The sequence below is a fragment of the Triturus cristatus genome, chromosome 4_1, assembly GCF_964204655.1.
Source record: "Triturus cristatus chromosome 4_1, aTriCri1.1, whole genome shotgun sequence".
In the NCBI taxonomy this organism is placed as follows: Eukaryota; Metazoa; Chordata; class Amphibia; order Caudata; family Salamandridae; genus Triturus; species Triturus cristatus.
The window spans coordinates 1,194,695,282-1,194,712,539 of record NC_140585.1 but is presented as its reverse complement, the minus strand read 5'-3'; the positions used below and the strand labels follow the sequence as shown (position 1 = coordinate 1,194,712,539).

The window sequence follows — 17,258 nt, the reverse complement described above, 5'->3', positions numbered from 1 at the left end:
ACAACTTTAATTTTCATATTGCATTTGGGCGACTGTGCTGGACCTCATGTATAAAAGCCCTTCGTCCCTCTATTTGTGAATACCAAAAGAGTTATCCCGTCAAAAGGCATCCACTCTAGGTTTTGTGGTTTAGTAGGAGTGCATGCTAATCGCCAGTGGTGCAGGAGGGAGACATACCACAAAACGCCTCTTAAAATGCAAAACACCTTTCCTCTCCATCTCGAGAAAATCCACACTCAAATCATAGGGTTAATTAATTTATTCACAAGCAGTACTTCGTAGAAAACTGGAACGCGTTTTGGCTGTAAAACAGCCTTTGTTAACCATACAATTCAATATTTGTTTTCCCCATTAAACCCTCTCTACAGGTGTTGCCACTTAAATGAACATAGACGAGTTACTCTTGTATTCATAGATCGTTCGTGTCTAGATATTCCAATAATATTGTCTAGGTAGTCACTTGTAGAAAAGTAAAGTAAAAAATAAATCATGTCTTTCACAGTTCTAGCAATGTAGAAGTTTTGTGACATAAAGAGCATTCATTTCAGCTCATTGCTAAGTTTGTGTGTGCGCTGTGTTTTATTTCCTGGAATCCTTACAAGCATTAATGTTCTTGTTTGAACTGTCAGTTTCCAAGTGTTTGGCAGTCTTTTATAACAAGTTTTCAATTTTGCCGGTAAGTAAAAAAGTTCCCGTTCATTCAATTGCTGCCAACCCAAAAAATAAATCACACTCAAGCGGAGTAAAGGGCATGTCCTGGTTTCCACAATTTAAATGTCACACAGCAGTCCTCACCTTATTTTGTTTATGCTTGTAGAACTTGCATTGACTGTTACGAGCACTGGAAGTCAATGTTGAGGTCCCCATGATTCACTGCATCAAAAGGCATTTCTAATATTTTAGATTGAACATCCGTACGGAAGGCGGTGGATTTTAACCAGCCTTGTTCCTTAGCACCGTCCCTCCTGCCACATAGCAAAAACCTGTATTTGAAGCATTCATTGATGCGTCAATAATATATGCAGAGGTTACTTCTTCTTCCTTTAGGATAGCTCTCGCCATGTCCCTCTTTTCCTCAGGAATAAGATCCAGTAATGGAGCTATGTCATGACATATCTGGCAACCATAACGACTTAGAATTGCGAGGGCATTGGCAGTCTTAATTGATGTTGCTGCCATAGAGGAAATTATCTGGGCCAGATTGTCAACACATTTGGTATTCTTGTCTGGTGTACTATATGACAGCATTATTGTGGTCATGATTCTTCTTTGAGCCACTGAAGTAATTACTGAACCTGGTCTAGTATGACCAGTAAGGCAAGCTGAAGCTGAATCCGGGGCTTCGTATGGTTTTTAACCACATCTGTCTCTCTATAATGTCTAGATGATTTCTGCCTTAAATCCATTTCAGTACTTTCAGGCTTGTACTCCTGTTGACACACATATTCAGTGTGGGACTCCTCATCGTCCATTGCATCCTCTTCAAAATCTGGGAGGTATAATCACTAGTCTCTTCTTCTTGGTCTTACTGCAATAATTGCACTGGAGGCACATCCGTGACCCTCAAAGATGAAAAAACATTTCCTTCCATGCTTTCTGTTGGCTTTGTGATTCCAAGCAGTGATGCTGTAGATGGCATGGTCATCGTTGTAGACGGTATGGTCAACGCCGTCGAGCTTGCCATCGACAACGGGGTCATTATCGATGACGGTATCTTCGTCATCGACAATGGAGTTAAAATCTTTAACATCGACGGTCTCGTCGGTGCTTAAATAAGCTACTGGCAGCGATTGAGGCCACTGGAGTTTGGCTGGAGGGTGAGTTTGACTCTACTGTGGTCGAACTGGGCCTCATCCGAGAGAACTCTAAGAAAATGCCTTACGGAACTGGAGGCACACACCTGGAAACTAGCTGTCAGGCTGATCAGGAAGGGAGGACCCACTGTAATAACATTAGGGTTGTTGGGCAACCGGAAAGAGTGGAGGGCATCTCCAGGCTTGGTTTTCTAGAGGACTGACTTTAGGAGGTTGGGGCCTCAGAAGGCCTGTCAAAGTTTTATGCCCTGAAACGGGTGCATAGTGTTCCTGCCCACCCGCCTATGCCAGGGGCCCTTCCACACCAAGCAGTGGCCAGCCTCCTGCATTTCGCAGCAGGGATTTCCTGCTCTAGCAGGACCACAACAACTGCCCCTTCGTGGTGAAGAATGCTAAGGTCTATCTTTATCCTAGCTTTACCCTCCAGGTTCAAACTCAGAAGGCCTCGTTCAGTGCTGTCAAGAAGAGGCTTTGCAAGCTGGGGCTGCTTTATTCCTTGCTTTTCCCGACTCATCTGAGAATACAGGCAGAGGACAAGTTAAATTTTTCATGGATCCTGCTGCAGCATGGGATTGGCTGAAATTCTACGATAAAGGAAAGGTGTGGGTGGAGCATGGGGCCCAGGCACCAGCACTCTTGACGAAGAGGAATGAACCAGCCTACTAAACAGCAGGCAGCTGAGGAGTGGACAAGGGTGGTAGAGACGGCAGCCTACCTAAGATCTGGGCAGAGCTCACCTCATCCTGAGGCACTTTCAAGCAGGGGGTCCGGTTCAGGCTCAGCGGGTTCAATGGTGCGGGGACTGGAGGACCCCCACCTGGAGGGTGGGGGGGTCATCCCAGTCTCTGCAGAAGTCATTATCTGAGCCCTGTCTGCATGGCAGCTATGACTGGACAGGCAAACGTTTCGTTTGTGGTGCTGCGGTGTGGTGGCTGCATTACCTCCTCGTGTGTTTCATTGTGCTTATTTCTTTTGGCTTGGCAGGAGCTCGGCAAGTACGGGGACCTGTGCTACGTGTGACCTTTTCACTGTTTTGTACTCTGTTTGATTATTAGGCTGACTGATCTCTTTCCCCCACTGAGCTTTACGATACGGATCTATTTGGCACTGGTTGACGGACCCTAGTTTTTAGGCAGCTTGCCTTATTTTGTTTGGACAAGATGCATCCATATTATAGTATGGGGGCAGGGGGTTTAGGGAGTATTACTGTTCCTTGTTTCTTTTGTTCTTGTCATCGGTAGTGGGTGTGCGGCAAATGTGACTGCATTGTGTGACTGGCAGTTGGCGCTTTGACTGTGTGGCTGGCGTAGAGTGCTGTGGCACACTGTTTGCCCTCCCACTGAAGCTTTTCTAAAGCCTACCGGCTCCTTGCACTTTGCATTAAGGCTGTGCATTTTATTTGTTCTTACCTTATTCTTCTCGTATGTTCACTTTCCTTATGCCCAACACTCAGTTGCTAAAAAACAGATACACACAATCACTGGCCCACCTCCCCATCCTCACTCTGTGTTTCTCATTACAGTTTCTAGCATATAGGACACTAGAGTAAGAAAAATGACTATAACCAAACCCTGAGTGTCTCACCTGAGCTATCTCCACATGAAGACTTTAAAGTTAGGCTTAATGACCATCTGGCTATTTTTTTTAAACATAAGATTTTTTGTTTCGAGTTAGCATTGGTAAAATATTACAAAATGATGTGCGTTTTGTCACCAAGAAATCAAAGAGGCGAGCACCCTTTTACGTCACACAGCATCTGCAGCTCATGTCATGTCCATGGGACAAATGGCTCAAGTCTTCCTGGTCAGCGTCCAACAGTGATGTCCTCCTTACCCAGACGATGTGGTGGACGCTGTAGACATCACTGTCCCCCATGTACACCCGGATGGCTCTCAGCGTGAAGCCGTATTTTTTCCCTGAGCGAAGGATGGTGATGGGAGAGCGCAGGCTGGTGACCGCAGGGGAGTAGTCCCGACTAGGCGAGGAATCCCGTGATGAGGGATTAGAGGAGAGAGATCTCGGGGACATTGGGCTGGCCAAAGGAGAGCTGCCATGTTGCTCCACTGCAAAGGGAAAAGAGAGAACCATGCGGGCAGAGAAAAGAGTAACAGATAGATATGGGGTGAAAAGAAGAAATAAGGCACACAGGGATAGGTAGGAGAGGTAATAGACAAGTAAAGGAAAAGACGTCACAAGACACGCGGAGTTGAAAAGCGGCGTAAAAAGCAAGAAAATAGGTCCGGGCAACAGAAAAAGATAACATGAAACAGAAATGATCAGCGCAGAAAGAGGAAAAAGTGGATGCAGACGGAAAAAGTTAGTGCAAAGACATTTATGTATAAGAAGAGAAAGGTAAGTGATAAATGGAAAAACAGATTGGAGGATGAGAGAGAAAAAAGGTGAAAAGAGGCAGAGAGGCAAGATGAAGTGTAAGGGAACACCAAAATGAGACATGATGAGACAAAGTGCAGGAAAAAGAAAGGCAATGACAGGAGTATTAGAAAGTGGAAGAGGAGAACGGTCACACACGTATACAGAGTGAAGGGAGAGATAGGAAGACACAACAAAGATATCAAGTTTGCGGGGAGGAAGAGGGACAAGAAATGGAAGAAAGCATCATGCAAGAGGAGGACACAAGGAAAAATAGGGAAGAAAATATTTTTTAGTAAAGCTGAAAGCAGTGAGCTGTTAGCACATACAGAAATTTAACAACACAAGGTAACAGTTAGGAAAGCAAGGTTTATTGCCAAATAGGCTTTAAGACGGGATCTGAGAGAGACACTACTGACTAAGTTACATCAATTGGCTGAGAGACAGAGGGCAACCCGGGGAAAATAACAAAAGAAAACATACTTTCCCACTGAGGGTCTTGAGGGAGATTATAGTGTGTGTATACTTCGAAAGTACAGGGTAGAAAAACTGAATTATAAATATAGAGCGCCTAAGGTACAAAAAAATCAGAAATTAACAATACTTAACATCACTTTGACTAAATGAATAATTATATATTAAATTAGCATGATAGAAATATTCAAAAACATAAGGTTCAAGTTGCAGGTATCTCCCTGTATACCCGAGGCAGAAAATGTCAAAACAAATGGGAACATAATTTTGTGTCCTACAGTATGTAAGAGTCTAAAAGTAAAGGCTGAAAAGGCAATCATAGTTGTATGGGATTCAACAGTAATGCATGAATTATATAGAAGCTCATTCAGAAAACAAATATTATGAACTTAATAGTAGGGAAAAGTTATGTAAAGCAAAACTTATGTAATTTCTAGTTCTGTCCTATAGTAATAAACTTAATTGAAATCATAAATACCTGAACGTTATTGTCTTTGTGCAGGACCCCAGAACACTTTTACAATATACAAACACTGCATTTAAATGACAACATTTAGTAGGCTCCTCACATTTGACTGTTGTGGACTAAGGCAAGGGCTGAGGGGTGTTGACCTAGCTAGCTGGAATTGTTCTAACTCTTTTTGGGGTGATCACTCTCAGGTTCTTCTGTGTCTCATGTTTAGATTAGACAAGACTACAGGGATGTGGTGTGCCAGAGAACTTTGTCCCTATCACCTATTCTATTCAACATTTATGTTTGCCCACTGCATGGTCTCCTAGGATCTGTTGGATGTAGAGTTGTATCCGGTGCTAATAGGACACGTTACAATGCAAACTTTTACAACGCATGCCTTTACAACGGGGTTTTTACATCGCAACATCCATTACAACGCATGATTTTACAACACATGTCATCATAACGCATTTTTATAAACCACACTTACAACGCATTCCATTACAACGCTTACCATTACAATGCATACCATTACAACGCATAATACTTTTAGGACAACAGTAGTGAAGGTGTTGGCTAGTGTAGGGGTAAAAATTACTATTCCCACTCCCGTAAGTGCAAAGTAGGGTCGGTGTTGGATAGTGTAGTGGTAAAAAATGCTATTCCCACTCCACTGAGTGCATCAGTTGGGTAAGTGTTGGATAGTGTAGGGGTAAAAATTACTATTCCCACTCCAGTGAGTGCAACAGTAGGGTAAGTGTTGGATAGTGAAGGGGTAAAAATGACTGTTTCCCATTACTTACCTTATAATGCGTTGTAATGGCATGCGTTGTAGTGGCATGCGTTGTAATGACTGCGTGGTAAAGGCAGTGCATTGTAAAGGCAGTGCATTGTAATGACTGCGTTGTAATGGTTGTTTCCCATCCTGTGCCAGTGACATGATCCAGCTGATCATTAAGCTGGATCAGCATGCCTCATGATCTAGGCTGAAGCACAGCTGCCTAGCGCTGTCCATGGCTTAACAAGCCACAACTATTAGCAACTCATGACCAGCAAAACAGAGCTCTAGCTCCTTGCAAATGAAACCTCTCACCGCGATGGCATACTATGGCCTGGTTCCATGGGTCCACCACCTAAACCAATAGGGGATGCCAAGTCCCTGATAGTGATTCTGGATGCCATATTAACTGCTCAGGTCATGACAGTGGGCAACGCCTGTGTTTACGCTCACTAGCTCCTAACAAACGTTCTTCCATTCCACAGGAAGAAAATATGCACACGTGATAGGTGCTTCTCTTCTACCCAAACTTGAGTATTGCAATTGTCTATATATGGGTGGGCCCACTCATTCTCTAGCCATACTTCAACATACTTAGAATTTAACTGTGTGAGTAGTGCCCACTCCAAAAGTTCGATCATGTCTCCGAGCCATGAATACCACTACATTGGCTACAGGTCATCACAGAATTAATTTCAAAGGCTTACGTATTGGCTACTGGTTATGCTATAGTCTGAAAAATTCAGAGTTGACATTGCTACTACGAAAGTAACCTCCCAGCTATCTGATGCACTCGCGGAATCATCTTATGTTTGCATACCTCACATAAAGAAGGAACGCACAGATGGACGGTCCTCTCCGTATCTGGTTCCAAAACTGTGAAACAATCTTCTACTTAGTCTCTGAGAAACCAGTGATTGACTGGGGTTCCACAAGGTCTTTAAATCCGTTTGGCTTTCAATATAGGCTGAAGAGAATGCCTACTTCTTTCTTAGGGTCTCTCTTTTTTAGCCTTTCAAGAAACTTTATGTTTTATAAAGAATAATAATAATGATACAAACACTGCAGCCCATCTTAGGCAACATTTCCCAACATTTCTTATGGTTTTCTTTTAAATAATATGCCCAAATAAACATTGAAATAATACTGAAAAAAAGATGGCAGTAGAAAACTCTCTACGCTTCCTGCTAAGTGAAAGGACAAATATATAGGGAATGAAGTGAATACAGTCAGATAGACAAAAGCTAAGGAAAGCTGTAATTAGACACTGCTGCTTTAACCCCTTCCCCGCTCATGACGGAACCGCTCCGTCATGAGCCACGGTTGCCGTGTGCTCATGACGGAGCGGTTCCGTCATGCCACGACCGTTGGCGGCCGCTCCACCCACGCGGCGCTGTTTCCCCGCCTGTGAGGGGGGACAACGCAACTGGGCGGAGTCATGACGGAACCGCTCCGTCATGAGCACAGCTCAACCGTGGCTCATGACGGAGTGGCTCCGTCATGAGCACAGCGCCACCGCGCTGCCCCCCCGCACCCCCCAGCGCTGCGGCGGAATTCCCGCCGCAGCGAAGGGGTTAAGGAGCCAGCAGCTCCACTATCCCATCGTGCCTGGTCCTGGCAGGACTCCAGAGGGGAAGCGGCGTTTACTTCGCATGCGTTTCTTCGCATGCCGTTTCTACGCGGTCGTTAGTACGACCGCGTTGTTAGTTAGCATACCTTTACTACGCAATTCGGAAATAGGAATTGCAGTAAGGGGGAGAAGGTGTTGGATTTAAAATCCAACACCTTCCCTAGTGTCCGCATAGACTGGAGTTGGAATAGTAGATTATACTATTCCAACATCCAGCACCCCCTTACTGCAATTCGTAGTTCCGAATTGCGAAGTAAAGGTATGCTAAATAACAACGCGGTCGCACTAACGACCGCGTAGAAACGGCATGCGAAGTAAACACATGCGAAGAAAAGTTATATATTCCTCCAGAGCCTCCGTTCATTTTGATGGAACTCCATGGATCACGACAATTTGTTGTTTTACCACACCAAGATCAAAGCCGGGGACGGTTGTTTATGCTGTCAATGAGTGAAGATCACAAGTGACTTTTCCTTCTACATTGTAGGATCTTCACTGATAACCATAAGCACCAGATGAAAATAGCAAGCATATCCTATGACCATGAGGCACAGAGTCCACTGACTGGTATAAAGTAATTGAAATAACAGCAGGAAGGATTTAACCAAATAAATGGGGTCATTTAGAGTTTTGCAGATGGAAAGGACCAATGTAAATCCACAGTGATTCCACCACAGCAAACTTGTGGTTCCCTTGCTCTTCCTAGGGTTGGAGGGAGCGCTTTCTTCCCAGCAGTGAAGCCCCAGCTGGACCCATATCAGAAAGGCAACCCGTCATACAAAGGGCCACTAGATCACAGTGACCATCGTCACTCCCTATTTAGGGTGGGCTGACGTCACTCATTTTATCTGCCCCTTTGCACCAAGAGATGAATGTTGGATACAGGTAGGGAAAATGCACACTTAAAAGTGCATCAACCACTCCTCCCCCCTCCAATGGCCCAACCCCTGCCTACACACACTGGCTCAGAGCCAGCAGCTGAAAAATAAAATTACATTAAAATATTGTTTTATTTTTCGGCTGCTGGCTCTGAGCCAGTGGGGAGGAGCTCCTCCGTCTTTGTGGAGGAGCCGCCGCTGGTTGTGGTCCTGTTCCAGACACCACAGGCACACTAAGTAGGGGTCTGTCACAGACATTTGCCTGTGACAAGCACTTCAAAGCTTGAAACTGGTCGGTTTCTCTGGAACATAGTCCAAAAACAGAGGGAAAAAGGCACAATGGTCGAATTTGAGAAAACTGTTTAAATGCTCAGTCAAACATTGACGAGAGGAGCTTATCAGGAACCGTGCTGATGGCACAGAAAATAACTAATTGAGGCCAGCACACTGGAATGGCGCCTATATAGGCACCGCACATGTCACTTCCGGCACAGATGACACACAGATGACGCCACATTTAAAAAAAATGTTGCTCCTTTAAAATAATTAATCTTCAACTCTCTAACCATAAGTGCTCTCCTTAGGATCACTTTATTATTGGACCTTTTGGCCACACCCGAACCATTGTTTTTTTACCGCATATTTCACCCCAGGTTCACGTATTGGGGTACCCTTGTTTTTCTTAAAACATGTAGCCGAACGACACCACCTAATGGCGTTCAACGAGAGTACTCAGAATATTTCCGGATCCAGCCTGATGCCTGGGGAATATTCTATGGTACGGAATCTGCAGCTAGAAGTCTCTATCAGATAAATCCCTTGCATGGTGATGGACGTGCACCCCTTACCTGAGTGCCCCAGCTGCAGCGATGTCTGAAGTCTCAGTGCTGATTTTTGCTGTGATGGTCAAACATGCATCATGCATGTGCACCATGACATAGGCCTGTCTCGCACATTGCAGTCTTGTCGCACTGGGAGGGGCATCCAAATCACTCCTTCAGAGTTTTGAAAGGCTACTGTGTTTGCTAGAGGTTAAGTAGCCCAAGCGCTGTGGTGGCAGCATAACGTATAGTGATCAGTAGAAGTGAACAGGCCTTTTTACCTTTTCATCAGGCTCACTCATGTAAAGTTCTGCAGCTGTGTGCTTAACTCACCCTTGGCCTACATCAAGTTAGTATGTAGCACTGGGCAGCACTTGTGTGGTTGCATGTGTGTGCAGTGTGTGTGCGTGCCTGCGAGTGGTACAATACCTGGAAGACTCTGGGTGCCATTTGGGAGACCCAGGACTGACTGGAGGAGAATGAGGAGGTCGAGGAACCCCCTTAGGCAGATTTGTGGATTGCTGCATTCCTGTTAGCTGGTGGGACACACACACTGGAGGAAGGAGAGCCAGACTCTTCAGTACACTTCAAAGGGGGCTCTTTGATTCAGGGACAGGACAATGTAAAGTGGCCTGGGCATGTCTCAGAAACGATGGGCTGGTAAGAGAATCATATAGATTATGACTGGGGTCCTGGAGAAACCTTTTGGTGCACATATCACTGTGGCTGACATGCCGGTGTGAACCTCTAGTCACTTCTATGGCCTGTGTTGGAATTGCTCCTGCTGTGATAGACTGCTTTCTGGAGGAAGGGTAGGACAGAGCAGTGGGCACTTCTAAAGAAAGCAGACCCCTGACACAAACTTTGAAGACTCGGACCCTAAATCACATTTGGTGTCTGGAAATGTAATATAAGAAGGGGAGATCAAGGCGTCCAAAATTGTCACCTGTCAAGTTGCTAGTCAGACTGTGCGAGGAGGAGAAGCTCTGCAAGACTTCTGCCTGTAACCAGGGCTGGGGGCTAAGGTTTGCCACTCTCACAGCTGGCTGAGGAGATATCACTCAGGGAAATCCTGCCCCTGGAGTCTGGAGCACCACTGCCTGCCTGCTTGCCAAGACCAATATGCCTCTGAGGAATAGGAGAGTGCTTTGATGGAGCAAGGTCCACTGGAGGATCCTGGTGAATGGATCCCTGTATCGAGGAGTGAGGAGACGGCTGTGGAACTGATCTGACTGTCACCAGTGTGCAGACTACAATCCATGACCCTGTATGACAGAGGGGGCTGTTGTGAAGTAAGCTATGTTTGCACTGATCTGGCCATAGCACTTGTGCTGAGTGAATTTGGTGACCTTGTAGGCCAGAGGCGGGCCACTGTGATGATTACTACAATGCCCATCGGGCTGTAGCTGATGTGTGGAGTGAAGTTGGTAGCCCCATATGCCCATATGCCAGAGGGGACATCGTGAACAGAAGATTAATCCTGAGCCGATCGGGCCGTTGCCTTGTGCCGAGTAGGGTGGTTAACCCTGTATGTCAGATGAGGTCACTGTAAAGAACAATGGACATTGCCTGGTTCAGCCGTTGTTGTGAGGAGAGGATGTTGTGGTGAGCTCTGTGTGCCCAAGACCCAACTGAGGATCTGAACCCAAGCGATTGTCCCCCCACCTGTGAGAGGGATCATAGGAATTTATCAACTTACAGGAGGAAGTGTGGTGTACGCACAGCCACTGCCCTGGCAGAGCCACAAGTGCATTCACCATCAGCAGCCACTGCAGCCCTCAACGGCGTCTGAGAGTAAAAAGATCCCAGGGATTCTGATAGCGCAATCCCCTGTAGAAGTGGGTAAGACTCATCACAGGGTCAGAAAGTGCTGAGGGATCTTGTTCTGCCACATAGCTCTTCAGGCGCTGGAACACTTTTGACTAGTGGAAGACTTGGAGTGGGACTCGTGAGACTCGGACTACTAGTGGAATGTCACCTAAGGTGAATGGGGAATAATCACTACAGTTAGTGAGAGGTAAGTGGGACTCCGAGACCTGGTTATTTAACACTAGAGCCCCCACCTCGGGGGACCATGTGTATTGTTTGCATATTCGGTGTTTTACTTTGTGTTTGTATATAAATACTCCTTTTTTAATAAAAACAGTCATTTGACTTGACAATTGTTTATTGCTGCTATTGAATATATTTTGAGTTGTGAGCCTTGATTCACCCCTCCAGCATCTACCTCCCTTCAAGAAGCCTTGGGCTGCTCAACCCACGCTACTTTTGAGAGTCAAGGCCTGAAGGGGTACTTGGCCCAGTTGCTCAGGAAGTCGGGCCCTGAGACATTATGATTAAAATGCCTAACCCACCACAGTTGAGCACAGTAGCTCCGCTTGTCCCGTGGCCCTCTGAAAGGGGTTCTGACATACCCGTATGGAAAAAACACCAACAATCCTATCCCTCCTCAATATACCAAGTATCTAGCTCACATTTTTCTCCACAATAGTGGAGTGTCAAGTTTTCAACTGACGTCTGGCAACATACTCAACCCCCTCCAATCGTCTTCTGTGCCCTTCAGACAATTGCCTCTCCCATGTAGCCAACTTTCTCTCCTCAGCTCATCAAAATCGCCTGTCAACTATCTTCGGACACCTGGATCTGATCTGCAGCTTTTGACAATGTAGGTCATTCACTTTACTTTGGTGTATCAACACCCTTGGCATCACCAGCCCTGCCCTAAATTGGTTCTCATCTTACCTCTCAGGCTACGCTTTCTCTGTTGAGCAAATTTCTGAATTATCTCTACTTCGACAATCTACCACTTGGTGTCCCTCGAGGATCAGTCTAAGTCCACCCCTTTTTTTGCTCTACATCACCTTTTTGGTGACATCACCTCCTCTTCTAGTGTCTCAACTTCTCCCCCTTCTAAAATCAGTTATCTTTGGCTGCCTTTCTTCCATATGTCATGGCTTTATGGTATGTTATGTTAACCTTTTCTAAAACTGAGTTCCTGTACTTTCCTTTTTATTTGCCCCCATCCATCCACCTAAACTAATTGAATTCTCGACCCGCATCTTGTCTTTATCCTCCTTGTCTAGAAATCTAGAAACTCTATGCAGCACATCGAAGCAGAAGGAATCGTTTATTGCTTTGGTTTCCACTGCTGCACGGTACAGTGAGACTAAAACATAGTGAGTGAGTGAGAGAGAGCTACATAGAAACAAAGTGATTTAGACACAGAATGACTGAAAGTCTGAGCACCTAAAGTGACAAAGTACAAGTGAGAGATAACAACAGACAAAAAAAGCATTGGCGACAAAGGTAAACATAGAGGCAGAGTGTATGAGGGAGTGATTCATCAACTGGAAATGAATGCTTATTGACAGCAATTGAGCGATATAGAGGCACACTGAGACCAAGAGGAATGGAACAAAGAGTTACAAACTCAGTGTTAGAGATAAGCTAATGTCATATGTGGGGCACAGAAGAGCGCAGAATAAATAGGCAGGCGGACACCAGCCTCAAAGATAGGTAATGAACAGTGATGCAGTAGTTTCAGCCACTCCATTGGCTCTGCCATTCTCTGCAGGCACTACCTTGCTTGTCTCTGCCACATGTACTCCCTCTTCCCCTTCTCACTGAAACACTGCAAAAAACATACCCAAAAAGACAGCGGCACACACCCAGTGTAGGAAGTCCATGTTGGGATACTTGAAGCATTGCAGAGATAGCACATGCCAAACTATTTGAACCAGAAGACAGGCAGTGCCCAATGGGATAATGGCACGTTGGTAGAAAGAGGATGCCATACCGTGATGCCAACCTGTATCATGACTGGGGCAAAAGGTGCAGTGATACCTGTGCCATGCTAGAGACAGTAAATGTTGACATATCTGGCAGACAGGACGTTCCAAGCTAATATACCTATACTGAAGTACACTGGGCAGTTTGGGATTGGGGCTGATGGCTCTGTGGTGATCTGTTGATACTGTGATGGACACTGCAGCGATACACCTAGCTGCAGGTATAATCAAACATAGAATGGTGTTCTCTAGGTTATAATGAAGTACTGAACTGGAGTATCATATGGGTGCCATGACAGAGAAAGAAGAGAAACAGGGGCAATGTCAATGGCCACAGCATTACTGGAGCAACCTGTATCAATGCTGGCATTGAAACCTGAGGTGACCTTCAAAGGCAAGATGGTGAAAGAGTTACCACTAGATACTATGATGGGCTGGCAGTCATAATGTTACCTGAGGGTGTCATGACAGAAATAGCAGTGATGAAGTTGGCACTGAGTATTATGTTATTCTGTACGGCAACAAGGCAGTAGAGTTACCTGCAGGTATCATAACAGACAGGGCGGTGGTTGATGCAGACTTGATGACTTTGCCACTGGGCCGCGACGTGCGTTTCTCTGGTGAGTCTCCAGAAATCTGCTGGTGCCTTGCTCGACGCAGAACCAGGTCATTGGTTGCTTTGGGAGCTGATGGGTCGGACTCTTTCACAGAAGGAGTATCTGTAGCCGTGGTTTTGTCAACTGCCAAAAACACATTGGGATACAGAGGATTGGCAAAGAGGAGGATAAGCAAGAAAACGTGAGAAAGGGAAAATGTGTAAGGAAAGGTCATTACCAAAGTGAACTAAACAGTCCTTATCAAAATGTGAATGTATGTGATTGAGAAAGAGCATACAATATTGAGAACATGTTTCAGAGTGTGTGTATGTGTGAGAGAGAGAGAGTGAAGGTGGGAGGACCAGAGGGAGAGAAATAGAGCTAGAGAGAGAGAGAGAGAGAGAGAGAGCGAGAGAGAGAGAGAGAGAGTGTGAGCGAGACTGCCTAGATTATAATAAATTTTTATTTTAAATAAAATTGACTCTTCATGAAGGGAAGTACCCTCTAGGTGTATATTCAGATGTACTGGAGAAAACATAGAATCATGGAAGCAGAGGACTCTGGCAGGAAGTGACAAATCAATATTGTGTATAAATGGGATGCAAAGTTATTTACTAGAGATCCTGGGTCTCCTTCATGAGTAACTTCTTTCAATTCATAAACACTGGATCTTCCCCTAAATGTGGGATCCAGGATCACACTTCCATATTAAGTACCGTTTTGAAATGTGTGACATTTAGGATCTGCTAATTACAATTGATTGTGGCCTTGTAAGATACATTTGGCTGGAAAGCCACGTTATTCAACCCCCTGTCGTTCCCCCAAAAAACAAAGCAATGCATGAAATGGTGCACATCAGAATCCAAGTTTACATTTTGACCCTGCACCTTAAAGAACCCCAAAAGTTCAGGGGTTAGAAATGCACAGCAGTGTCAGTAAGGTAGCTCATTTTGATAGGAATGTCCGAATAAAGAGGTACACATGATGAAGGAGTACAAGTAAGTAACCTTGCATTCTCCATCTTTTGAATCTCAGAAACAGAATAGATAAACACGTTATCTGCTGTTTGGGATCCACAGGAGATTAAATTCTAAGTATCGTAGAGGATGAAAGTGATAATACTGCCATGTAAACAATTTTGCAGAGAGACTGTAAGTAAATGCCTCTTTTTGTATGGTCACCCCCAACTTTTTGGACTGAGGCTGCTGGTTTTACCACTGTAAGAGTGCACAGGGGCTAGCTAACTAGACCCCAGTGCCTTTGCCATTACCCTTAAACTGGTATGACAAATTGGCTTTTACCCATTTGGCCAAGCTAACTTACATGTAGGACCCTAGTGAATGGTACCCACTGCATGTAAGTTAGAGAGTCCTCCCAGGGACTGCAGCACTGGTTCTATTACCCTGGGTGGGACATGAGTAAAATGAGACTCTTAGCCCGTCATTTACAGTCTGGAAGAGCAGTTTTAACTGCTGGCCCGTCTTTACCATTTAAAGCAATGGCATAGCCAGACTGTGTATGTGCAAGTCACCCCTATTGCAGACCTACTAGGTACTAAGGCAGGGAGCAACATATCCCACGGATAGAACATGTAATTTTGCATGTTCTGATAGTAAAAATGCAAAACTGTCATTTTTACTGTGGAAGAGCTAGGGCCCACTTGGCAAGTGCAAAGTTACACGCTGATCCCCCTTAGCTGTGCTAACTCTGAATGGTGCGAGCAAAGATACCTTTATCAAACAACTTGTTACGTTAAGCCTGATTTGCTTCTCGGGTCGAATTTAATGTAACAAGTTGCAGTGTGCAACTTTAGCAAAGTTGCCACTTTTAGTCCCCTGTACCCAAACTGGTTGCACACGGGGTCCTGTGGTCGAGACAGCTTTATGCCCTCCTGGGGAGACGTGCTAACGACTTACAGGAAAAGAGACAACAGGGGCCTGTTCTGGAAGGAGGTGTAACCTCCCTCCTGCAAGAAGCCACACAGGTGTTTGCCCAAAAGGTGAACTTCAAAGGAGAAGATGACTTTGAGGGGCTAAATGGTTAACCCTTGGGAGAGGGACTGCTCCATTGTTCATGCAGACAGGCTGGCACTTGGGACAGGAGTGGGGAAAGAAGTCGCCAAACTATTTTCCACGGTTGTGTAGCCCCCTTGGCAGCCACACCTCTAGGTTGGGCCAGGGAGTTCCACATGCCAAGAGAGGGGTTCTGCCATATTGGAAGTGAGCAGAAAGGTGCATCCTGGAATGCACAGATGCCACACTTTACGGGAAGAGGTTACCAGGTGGGAAGGAACATGGTAGTCTATTGGCTACCAACCGAATCCTGCCCTGAGGGCATTTTCTGAGCATAAGTAGGGTACCCCTAGCACCCTGAACTCAGATCTCAACAGGACTGGAGGAAGGACCAAAGAATGACTGCCCTGCTACACCATGGAACTGGAAAAGAGAGGCTGCAACGGCGTGGACTGCACCTGCTGATCCTGGTGGCTAGCAAAGGAGTGGGACTATGCCTGCTGTGTCCTGTTCAAGGAGAAGTTGTCTCCAGAGCCCAGTCAAAACCAAGAGGCTTCAAGCATCAGTGAGCTGGCTGACTATTCAGAGCACAAGCACGAAACATCTGCGAAGTCTGCTGCAGCAATTTGGTAACCCAGAATCTTTAAACTGTCGCCAGCTGCCACGGTGCAGCACTAGGGACCAGGACCAGATGCACAAAGTTGCACCTGAGTTCGCTGAGCCCAGGAGTGTCATTAGAGAGCAGCTGGGTCCCCCAGAGGATGAGTTCTAGATCCAGGAAAGATTGGCCTGTGAGGGGGATTCTGGTCGACTGGTAATCCAGTGGCACTTGACCTTCTGCCAGTACCGAGCAATCTTCGAGGGATGTCGACCCTGTGACCAAGACCACCTCAACCCCCTTGTGGACCAAGGAGTAGGAGCAGCCATATCCCCATCGACCACATCGCATCTGCGGCATCCTTTGAGCAGCTTCCGCATCCTTCATCCCATGCATCAAGACTCCTTCTATAAGAAAGCCCAGCACAGGACAAAAGTGCCTTGAACGAATTGACGAAAGCTTCAGCTGCAGAAGTAACTGTTTCTGAGGAACTTGCTGGTCCCCATGACCGGCTCCCTATAATAGTTGGTCACCGAAAGTGACTCTAAGTGACCACATTACAACTTTTTGTGAAAAAGTTTCCAAGTGTCAAATTTGTGGAAATTGGCAATGCTTGTTTGTGGTTGAGTACAATGCTTTGATTAACTATACTTTGCAAATTCTGGTGGAATTCATAATTCTGGTGGAACTTTATTGTTGTGGTGTCTAAAAATTCCTAACAAAGATAGCCTTTTTTTATAAGTTGTGCCGAATTTCTTCGGTGTGCTGTCCGTGAACGCCTCCACTAGCCTTGCCCTGATGGAGGGTAGAAAGGTTTTCAATGTCAGTCGGATCGCACGGATGTTCAGCACGGTTGATCTGGAGTCCGGATTCAGCCAGATACCAGAGTCCTCTGATTTCCACCTCTCCCAAATGGCGACCCCACCCAGGAGTGACACATCTGTCACCATTGTGAGTTCTGGGTGGGGAAGAGAGAGTGGTCTGCCATTGACCCAATCGTGGTCCATGAGACCACATTTGCCAATGGGCATATTTTGCCAACAGG

At 45.7% G+C, this 17,258-nt stretch overlaps 1 protein-coding gene across 2 annotated transcripts in view; it reads right to left on the bottom strand.

The window, feature by feature from the left end:
* Window positions 1-17,258, bottom strand: part of MAST1 (microtubule associated serine/threonine kinase 1) — a 492,671-nt gene that overhangs the window by 30,253 nt on the left and 445,160 nt on the right. For both annotated transcript variants that reach the window (XM_085654477.1, XM_085654478.1), the window contains 2 exons: window positions 13,547-13,747; window positions 3,648-3,877 (listed from right to left, as the gene is read on the bottom strand). In XM_085654477.1, coding sequence (XP_085510603.1) covers window positions 3,648-3,877; window positions 13,547-13,747 — 431 coding nt within the window. The remainder of the gene's footprint in view (window positions 1-3,647; window positions 3,878-13,546; window positions 13,748-17,258) is intronic.